The sequence below is a fragment of the Pseudopodoces humilis genome, chromosome 22 (assembly GCF_049639895.1).
Source record: "Pseudopodoces humilis isolate 2021_Gansu_Grassland_sample_001 chromosome 22, ASM4963989v1, whole genome shotgun sequence".
NCBI lineage: Eukaryota > Metazoa > Chordata > Aves > Passeriformes > Paridae > Pseudopodoces > Pseudopodoces humilis.
The window spans coordinates 5382003-5392450 of record NC_142221.1 but is presented as its reverse complement, the minus strand read 5'-3'; the positions used below and the strand labels follow the sequence as shown (position 1 = coordinate 5392450).

At 58.6% G+C, this 10448-nt stretch overlaps 1 protein-coding gene across 1 annotated transcript; it reads right to left on the bottom strand.

The window, feature by feature from the left end:
- Window positions 1-7584: 7584 nt before the first annotated feature.
- Window positions 7585-10102, bottom strand: IER5L (immediate early response 5 like). The gene has a single exon (XM_005527338.3). The coding sequence runs from the start codon at window positions 9883-9885 to the stop codon at window positions 8896-8898; it is 990 nt and encodes a 329-aa protein (XP_005527395.2). The 5' UTR covers window positions 9886-10102; the 3' UTR covers window positions 7585-8895.
- Between the last annotated feature and the right edge of the window lie 346 nt (window positions 10103-10448).

The window sequence follows — 10448 nt, the reverse complement described above, 5'->3', positions numbered from 1 at the left end:
TACCCCCTTTGAAAAAATTCTCTTGTAGGCAAGAATAAAACTTACAAAAAGGCTGTTATAGAGATCATCAACTCTCTATTAGATAGCTTGGAATATGCTCCACTAGCACCAGAGTTTAGTCTTCTCCAAATTACTGTAGAGGATTTGACTGTATCTTGCTGATCCATCCACATTTTAATTTCCTCTGCACGGATACATATTGCAGGATGCTGGAAATCCCCAAGCCCACTGGAGCTGCAAGACTGGATGTTTCATCCTGTAACACCAATAAAATGTTAATGCATACTAATAGCAACAGCAAAGGGGTTTATGGAGCGAGCTTGGAAGTATTTTATAATTGGTAGGGTATCTGTGTCACAGAGAATTTGGAGTTAGAGTCATCAAGTATTGCACTTTGTCAACACAGGAAAAGAAAAACCCTCAAATATACCTCAAACCTTCTAATTTTTATAATTAAAGGGGAAAGATGAGAGATGAATCTCTGGGGAGAGAGTCAAACATAAATTTCATATACATGAGAGAGCTGCCACTGGTTGGGATGGATTCAGGATCTGTGTGTTCAGTTGCCTGCTCTACCTGGAGTCCCACTATGACCTTACCTGAGGACACTGCCTCCCTTTCCCACCTGGAGACCAAGGATAAAAACACCATCCTGCTGTTCAAACCCAGTGAATCTGGGCATGGGGTGACATAAATACGTCAGTAAGATGAAATCCAGGGAGCTGACCATGAACTGGCTTCCAGCAACTCGTTGTGTGTCCTCTCTGCCCAGCCTGGTGGTGTGGTCCTATTTACTGCAACCTGAGGTACCAGAAACAAGGAAAATTTCAAACTGGGGTCAGAGGGACCAGATTTCCACCCTCTTGCCATGTTTCCATCTGCTCTTCTTTGGTTGCATGCCTTGTCTTGCCTGTTCCAAGCACGTGTCTGGATGCTCTGGTCACTGCCTGGTGTGGTGGGGACCATGGGACAAAGAAAGGAGATCACACCCTACCTGGAGTGGGAATTGCTGATCTGCCCCGGCTGGCACTTGGCTCCTCTTCTCCTCCCACCAGGTCAATCCACAAGGTCTCCGTGGTCCATGGGCAGAAGGGGAAGAGCCTGGATGGCCACAGTGCTGCTTGTTTTAGTAGACGTGCTCCAAAACCTGAGGATTTTCCTGAGTCAACAGATCCCAAGGCCAGGAATAAGCCAGAGGCCCTGCCTGACCCCACAGGCACCGGGGGGCTGAGCTGAAGGAGCTCTGGATGTAAGAGCTCCTGAAACAACCTAAGGCTGAGTTAATCCAGTGGTAACTCCAGGGGGAAGAAACTGGAGGCTCAATCCTCCCCCTCATCTCTGGTGTGACTGAGCTGAGGGCACAGTACCACGGAGCCTGGGGTTTCCATGTCCTGGCTTCTGGGCTTTTCAGCCATGCCCTTGTCTCCTGGTGCATGTGGGAGTGGAAGAGCCGGGATGCTCATGCTGCTATGGGGACAACAAGCTGGGGGGAGATGGGTGATGGAAGAGAGCAGACACAGAGCCTGGACAGAGGGGTTCTCCTCTGACCCTGAGTGTCCCCCAGACACCCTGGGTGCTGCTTTACCCCTGAGCAGGGTCATCCCACATCCCAACCAAGCCTCTGTCTGCAGAACTTTCCCTTGCCTCACACCAGCACAGGGTGAGGGTGAAGCCTGTCCCTTTGCATGTGTTTTGGGCTGGTGTTTGCTCTCCAAAGCAAACAGAAGGGTGAGTTGCTGGGATGCCTTTCCCTGAGCTGTGCACCCGAACAGCCCTGGCTCTCTGCTGGGGGGGTTCATCCGAATATCTCCGAATCCTGAGCGCTCTGCCAGGCGGGCAGCACCGGCCTGCGCTGGCAGCCGTGAGAGGAGGAGAAGGAGGAGGAGGAGGAGGAGGAGTGGGCATGGGCAATGGTTGGTGTTTTGTTCATCCTCACCAGGGAGAAGAGGAGAAACAAAAGCAGGAGCAGCGCGGGGCACAGGGCTGGCTGGGCGAGGAGGAGACAGAAATAATTGTGCAGAATTTCATTGGGGAGCTTGAAAAAGGGCGATTTTGTGAGCAAACAGTCACCTCCCAGCACAGAACTTCCCAGTCTCCAATTTCAAAATTCCATTCACATCAACATCCACTTTCATGTTGCAAAACCTGGGGAAAAAGGGAGGGAAAAAAGTGCAGCTTCACACATTTCAATGCAAAAGTCTCATTTTGGTGAGGAAAAGAGGGAGAAAGCACTGCTTTAGGGGTTCTTTATTAGAAATTTAGCTTCCAGAATGGAAGTGTGGAAATAACCAGGAGCCTGAGGCAGGTGGGGTTGCCCCAAAGCTGCTCCTATTTGTTGGGGCTGAGCCCAGTGGGGCCATGAAGTGGCTGCTGGAGCTTCCCACATGGGAAAGGTGGGAGCAGGGGCACGGTGCAGATGCTGTGCTCTGACATGTAGGAGTCCTCAGGAGTTTGAGACGACAGGCATGGGGAGGAAAACACATTGATCCAGCCCAGTGGGGACCTGCCAGCCAGGCAAGAAGGGACAGCTTCAGTCCCAGAAAAGAGAGGAGGATTGCAGGGAGCAGGAACGGTCCACAGCAGCATCACGGATGTGGAGGTTTCCCTGGGAAAACCCTTTCCCTTCCTCTGGGCAGAAGCACACATGGGGTTAATGCTCTGTCTCATGTCTCACTCTGCAGGTGTGGCACAGGTTGTTCTGCTCAGCTGGACCAGTCATGGGGCAAGGAGTGAGGATAAGAGCAGGCTTTGGTGGGGGCTTCTGCCCTCTGTGCTCCTTTATCTATGAGATATGGAGTCAGTCAGTGTTTTTCCTGAGGAAAGGAGCTATGGCAGCTCTGCCTGGGCTTGGCCATCTCCTTCCATGCCAACCTCCATGTGCTGTTTGGCACTGGCCAAGATCTCGGACGAAGCTCCTGCCTGCCTGGCATAGAAATCCCAGAGGGTGACTCTGCTGGAAATCTTTTGCCCTGAGGAGCAGCTGGAGATGCCCTCAGCCTCCAAAGGTCTCGGTCAGCAGTGCTGCAAGGCAGCCCCAGGTCCCTCTGCAGGACCAGCAGTGACACCAGAGGAGCCAGTGCTTAGGAGAGCAGGTGAGCCCACCCCTGGCTTATGGACTTTGCTCCTCTGAGCTGTGTAAGTCCTAATGTGGAGCAGTTAGCAGCTGCTTTTCCCCATTTCCTGGCTTGTGGGGGCAGGTCCTTCTCTGCAGACCCCTCATTGTGCTTCTCTGACAGAAAGGTGGCTGAGGGGGTCTGTGCACCCCAACTTGCAGCAGAGCTCTGCCCAGCTTGTGTCTCTGGGGTGCCAGTAAACCCTTAAATCATTTGGCATCAGTGTCTTCGGAATGCTGAGGGAGGTTTTTTGCTTCTGCTGTACAACCAAGCTCCTCATGTGTCGATGGTGGTGGCAGAGTGTTGCTGAGATGGCTGCTCTGTGCTTAGAGGCTGCTGCTTCTGTAAAAAGTGCTTTTTACTCTAATTTTTCTGTTGTGCTGTTTTTACTGTTCAATGTGAGGGACAGAAGCTTCTGCCACACAACAACCTCCTCCTAACTTTCCCACTGCGCGCTGGTAAATTCAGGGCAGGCTTAACTCAAGGAGCAACATTAATCATCAAATCTATAACCAGGATATAGAAAGGCCAAGTGTGAATAATTACTGCTCAGGTGCTAATTACCCAGGCCAGAGCAAACCCAACATATTAAACAGACTGCTAACGGCAGCGGCCTCTCGACCACGTTGCTGGGTCCCCCATTGATCTCCTACTGCTCTCTCTGCAGGGGACTCCCACAAACATCTGCTAACATGTGCATATCCCAAAATATTCTTCTGCTCATTTGTGTTTAAGCTGGGAAGATGAAATGGGAGAGATCTGACTCAAAATCAACAGATGGAAGGAAGGACAGATAGATTCTGTGCTGAGTTCTGCAGAGTTGTCTCAGAAGTTGCTCTTCTGAGGATGGGCTGCAGGGGCTGGGTATGGGTTTGTTTTGGCACCTGTGGTTTAGGAGGACATGGAGCTGCTCCAGCTGTGGGTCAGCACCTGGGAACTGGTACTTGGCTCATTGTGTGAGGGTGGGTTTTCCTTGGGCACCCAATCTCCCCCTGGGAGCTGGGGGTGAGCTGGGCTGGCAGCCTGGGAGATGAGACAGTTGTCCATCACTGTGTCCATCCTTGTCCCTCCTGGTGTGGACAGACCTCTTGGATGTGCAGTGACATCCTCCAGGCTGAGCTGCTTCAGTGGCATGAGGACTTGGTTGAACCACTGGGTTTAGCACTGGGCTTGATCAGTGTCTCCCTAATGCCAGATCTGAGCCCTCCAAGCACCAGTGGGGTGTTGGGGGTGCAGGGCAGAGCCCTGTGACCGGTGTGTGCTGAGTTTGTGCTGACCCTCTGCTGTTGGTGAGCCCAGCCCAGCCCGGCAGCCACCTCTGCAGTTGCCTCTGGGTCAGGGAAATCAGGCGAGATCTGGACCCTCCTGGGTTCTACAGGCAGCTGCCAGGTGCCTTCTGCCCTTCCTGCCTGCTCTGCTGAGGGCAGCTCGAGGGAAAAGTGGGCTGGGCTCAGGCGCTGCTCAGCCTCGGGTTGAATTTCTGCCTCTGTTACCGCAGGCAGCGTCTCTGGTCGGGGCAGAGTGACTCTCCCCAGACCAAGGGGGTTCAGTGTGGGGGCACTGAGGACACCACAAGCAGTGGATCTGCTTGTGGGAGAGCATTTTGCACTGGGAAGAGAAAGCCACAGCTGTCTCGCAGCTGGCAGAGCGAGCGGTGTGTGCACAGAGCCGGCTCCCTCTGCCTTGGCACGGTGCAGGACTCCCCTGGCTCCCCTCACTCTCCCCATCTCCCACCTCCTGCGGTTCTGTGCCAGCCACACTCCGCCTGTCCCTTCCTGAGGATTCCTCTGTGCCTTATTCCCTCTCCAGGGCTGCTGGGCACAAAATGCTGGCAATGCCAGTTCACCCCCAGCCGGGAGAGCACTGAGGGGAGAGAGGACATGGAAGGATTTTTAGGGTCAAACCCTTTAACATCAGCTCAAGGTCGGGCAGTGCTGGAGCACCTTGGACCATGCTGGGGGCAGAGCTGGCGTGGGGACGGGCGCTGACACGGGAGCAGAGCTCACGGCTGGGCTGGGGGTGCAGCTGAACTCACTCAGATTTTGGGTCCTCACCCTGCTCCTGCCCATCTGTTCTGCATCTCTCACCGGAGCCAGGGACCGGAGGGGTGAGGTGGTGGGTGCCTACCGGCGTGTTGAGGGGCACAGCCCCTTTCCCCGCAACACCCAGGGGGTTCAGCCGACTTGTGAAGGGATCAAAACATTTTGTGCCTGGAAGACGAGGAGCGTGTGCGAGAGTGAGGATGGGCTTGTGTTGGGGGGTGCAACCTTCCCCTGTCACCTCCCTTCTAGCCTGAATGCTTCTGCCATCATGATTAATTTATCAGGTACTTATGAATATGCAGATGAGACTCTGGTTTCCAGGCTCTGCTTTCAGGAGAGGCTGTGATGGGCTTTCTGCTGCTGCCGCCTTCGTAAGAAGAAAAATGTCATGTACCAGCGTTTAAAATAAATAAATAACTGCGCCACCAAGAGCTTGTGAGCCTTCGCGGCTCCGCGGAGCTGTGGGATCTTCTCGTTCCTCAGTGACAGGGATTTTTGGGTGTCCCTATAGCATATGCACCCCGACTCCCCCCAGCTCCTCGTGTGTACTGGTGAGGCAGAGACGTCTTTGCCAATTCCAGCCTTTGAAACCTTGACTGAAGCCCCAGAAACTTCCACTGTGAAAGCGGGCGAGAGCTGGCTCCCCCCGGGAGAGGGGAGATTTGGAGGGATAGGTGCGCCTGGGGTGCTGGACTCCTTCAGGAACGGGAGCTTCTTCTGCTGATGGTCCCTGTGTCACTGGAAACCCCGAGGTGTGGGAGATGGGAAGCGGTTTGGGAGGGTGATGAATGTGTGCGTGGGGCTGTTGGGCTAAAGCGAGATCTGACTCTGGCTGGCTGGGCTGCCTGGAGCAGGGGCTGTAGGAAAAGGGTTTGGGTTTGAGATTCAGCGGCCGGCTATGCTGACCTCTGGGTGTCCGCAGAGCCACCTGGGTTTTCAAACTTCCCCCCAATACTGTGTGCAGCAGCCAGGGCTGTGGATGCAGGAGCTGCTGCTTCTCTTAATCCCACTGCCGGGGCCCGTCTCCAGCCGCCTCCGTGCCGGGGAGCCTCGACTCCCGAGGCAAGGGAGAGGGATGGGGCCGGGGGAGGCCCTGGAGGTCCCGGGGCAGGGAGGGGGCTTCTCTATGGCCCCATGGGTGAATTTTCTCTGGTCAAAGCATCCAGCTCTAGTTTTGCAGAGCGAGCGCTAGTGCGCTCAGCAGTGCTCCCTTAGTGCCTCCGCGCCTGGGCAGGGTGGGTTACAGGACTTATATTTTCAATTGTAAATTTTTTTTTTTTTTGAGGGGAGACTATTTGGAGGATCAGCAGGGGAGGGGGAGCGGCGCTCAGGCCTGCGACGTCCTGAGCGGGACAGGGCTGCCCGTGGGCAGCAGCACCCGCGATTGTTGGGGACATCGCGGCCGCCCCTGCCCCTCGCTCTGCCCCACGGGGGGGTCGGGGCCGCCCCTCCCGCCCCGTTCCCCCGGCCCCGCGCGGCGCTGCGGGGCTCCCGGCGGGCGCCAGGGGGCGCTGCGGGCGCGGGGCGCGGAGCGGGGGCGCAGCCGGGCCGGGGGCTCCGCGCTCCGGCTCCTCTGCGGCTGCGGCCCCCCCCGCAACCGCTCCCCGCTCCGCCATCCCGCGGTTTCGGCCTCTCTGGCCGGGAGAAGGGAAGGTTGCGCTCCCACGGTGATGCGCGGGGCTGGGAAGGGGGGTTTTATCCTGGTGTTGGTTTGTGGGGGGGGGGGGGTCCCGGGGATGCTGGGGGTGCGGGGGCAGAAGGACGGCTCTAACTGCGGGATTTGCCCTGCATGCTAGAAACTGTGCGTTATGCATAGGGTTAAAAGAAATAATAATTCTCCCCTCCTGAGGTGGCCGTAGGATGTTGAAGGGGTGCGGAGCGGCCCCGACTCGTTCCTGTGGGGTAAAGGAGGGGAGGAGAAAAATACATGCACAAAAAGGGGGGAAAAAAGGAAAACCCGCCCGCACCACCCAGCGGCCCCGCGCGGGGATAACAAACTCCAACTTAAAAAAAACTTCCCGAGCGCGTCGGGGGGCGCGGAGGCGGCGGCGCTGCCCAGGTGCGGGTCGAGGTAGGGCCGGGGGGTCCTGGCTGCTCCCCCCGCAGCGGGGCGGGGACCCGAGCTCCGGCCCCTTCCCCACCGGCCCCTTCCCACCTGGGACTCGCTTTGCGCCGCACAGCCAGACCCAAGCGGGGGCTTTTGTTGCATCCTGGCAGGCGGGGGGGGACTGCCGGTGTGTGTGTGGGGAGAGGGTGAATCTGGATGGTGTTGGGGAGGAGACAAAGGGGTTTTTCCAAGGCCGGGGGGTACACGGAGAGGGGAGGGTCGGAGTTTCGGCAAAGGCTCCCCGATGCAGAGGGGAAGCAATGGCTCCGGCGAGGGGCTTGGACGGGCTGCGGGGTGAAGGAAAGCAAGGACACACAGCAACTTTATAATCGACTTTTTATTAAGATTATAAATTTAAACAAATCTGAACAGTTTTACCCGGTGATATACAATTCCATATGCACAAAAATACAGGCTTACAAACAAAGAAAAAGGAGCAGGAAAAAAAAGAAGACCCCAACAGACCGTTTGGCAAAGCATCCTCAGTTACACACAGTGCTGATACCGTGAAGTTGGGAGTGGGCAAAAGAAAGAGGAGGGGACGACGACCAGAAAACCCACCTTTTTACAACAAAAGGTTTTTCTTTAAAAAAATAATGTAAAAAAAAATAGAAATCAAGAGACTCTACAGGAGACAATCTCTTCACAAGACCAAACAATGCTGGTTTTATGATTGGGAAGGCTGAAACCAGAACAGTTAAACTTAAGGGGGGGGAAAAAAAAAAGAGAGGGGGAGAAAAGCAAAAAAAGGGTCAGACCCGACACACACATTGGAGACGTGAGTCGTGTTACACGGTTACCTGCGGCATCACAAGCACACACCGAGGCGGAGGCTCCGGGCTGCCGGGGGTGGCTCGCCCCCTCCCCGGCGTGGCGGGGCGCAGCCCGGAGGGACCCCCGGCCCCAATTTTTCCCATTCCCACCCTCCCCACATTCAGCTCTCAGAACCCTCCAGCGCTCCCCTGGCACAAGCGGTGGGAAGAAGTCACACGTTTCTTCTGGGAGGAAAGTTGAAATGTTTTCATTTCTGCCTTTTTTTTTTGTTCTTTTAAATAGATAAAGAAACGCATAAAAGCGACGGGGCAGCAGCGGCTTTCCCCTGTCCGCACCCTGAAACAAACCGAGCCGGGGGCGGCGGGACCCGCGGGGCGGCCCGGGGCGGGGAGCGGGGCCGGGGGCGCTCCCGCCGCGGGGTCCCGGGGCCGGTCCCGGTTCTCACGTGGCGCTACCGGCCGCCAGCACCGGCCCCAGGAAGCCCGCCGCGAAGAGAACCCGAGCGGACACAAAGAGGATTATTTAAATAGGTGCTTCGCTGTTTTTTTTTTTTGTTGTTGTTGTTGTTTGTTTTGTTTTCGTTTGTTTGCTTGTTTTTGTTGTTTTTTTTCTCTCATCTCTGCAAAAATAAAGTCCCAAGATCTTAGATTTTTTTTTCTTTATTGTACAATTTATAAAACACTAGCGCGGCTCTGCCCTCCCGCCTCCCCTGCGCACCCCTCGGCACCCCCCCTCCCCTCGCCCCAACCCCCCTCCCTGCCTTTGTTTCAGGGTCCCCCCCTCCGGAGCCGCCGTCCCTCGGATCGCACCCCCGTTTTGTCAACACCCCCCCACACCCCGTCTGCTCCCCCACTTCTCTCTAAAACGCGACGATGGCCCGAGTCCAGGCTCCCAGGCTCGCCAGCGCCTGCTTGCTGCACAGCTGCCCGTTGAGGGGCTGCTCCGAGTCCGCCTGCTGCCGGCTCACCAGCCCCGTGAAACCGGAGCCGAAGATGGAGATCAAGTTGGAGATGTTGGAAGAGTCCTGGGGGTGCTCGGCGCTGTACTCCTCGAAGCGGGCGCGTTTGGTGCACGGGGCGAAGGGGGGGCCGCCCGCCACCCCGCCTCCCCCCGGCTCCCCTTCCTCCACCCCCTCCTCTTCCTCCTCCTGCCCCGGGTAATACTTGCGCTTGGTGCCGGGCGCGGGCGGCGGGGAGGCGAGCCCCGGTGCCGGCTGGCAGCAGCAGGGGCACTGCGAGCAGCAGTCCTGGTGCAAGTACCCGTTCTCCACCGTGGTCACGACGTGAGTGTCCAAATCCAGCACCGTGGTGCGGCTGCTACAGTGCGGGGCCCCGCCGCTCCCGAAGTCACAGCCGGCGGCGTAGAGCAGCCCCGGGGCCGCGCTGCCGCCGCCACCGGGACCGGCGCTGCCGGCGGCCCGGTAGAAGCCCGGGGACGAGTCTCTGCAGGGCGCTCTCTGCAGCTCCGGGGGCACCGCGCACACCGGCACCTCCAGCAGCTCCGCGCCGCCCCGCGCAGCCCCGCAGCTCCGCGCCTCGCGGTCCTGCGTGTCGGCGGGCAGCGGGAGCGCCGCCAGCTCCGGCGGGGCGGCGGCGGCGGGCGGCGGGCAGGCGGGCATGGCGAGGAGCGGGGCGCCGTCGGGGTAGTGCTGCTGGCGGCGGTAGAGCTCGGCGTAGCGCTCGCTCAGGTAGAGCTGCCGGGCGTTGCGGAGTACATAGGAGACGAGCAGGTTCTTGTGGAGCTTGATGCCGCCTCGCTGCGTGCGGGAGCTGTGGATCTTCCGCAGGGAAATACTGATCAAACTCTGCGCATCGAGGGTGCACTCCATCCTCCTCCGGCCCCTCAGCATCGGCTCTCGCCGCCCGCGCAGCCAGGCACCCCGGCCCGCATCCACACGGCAGCCGGGCGGGTGCGGAGGGTCGTAAGGAAGGAGGATAAAGAGGCGGGGGGGAAGGGAATAAAGGGGAAGGGGGGAAGGGGAAAAGGGGGGGCAGAGCCTGAGGTCGGTGGGGAAGGGGGGCAAATAGAGAGGGGTGTCTTCAGGGGGCGGCCAGCGGCGGGAGCAGCGCGGGCATCGCCGGGGGCTCCCGCTGCTGCCGCCGCCGCCGCCGCGCTCCGAGCACGGACGGCGCGGGCGGGCAGCGCCACCAGCGCCGCGCGCGCCCCCGCCCCGCCCTCCCGCGCGGCACCGCCCCCCGCCCGCCCCTCCGCGCGCTCCCGTCCGCCCCGCCCACCCGCGCGCGGGGCCCCCGCACCCGCCCGTACCTGTCGCGCAGAGACACTGAACGCCCGCCCGCCCGGCCCCCGCTTTTTATACCGCTGCGCCGGCCCCCGGGCCCCGCCCCCAGGGGACACCGCTACCAATGGAAAGGCGGCGGACGGCTTGGCGGGCGGGCAGCGCGGCCAATAGGA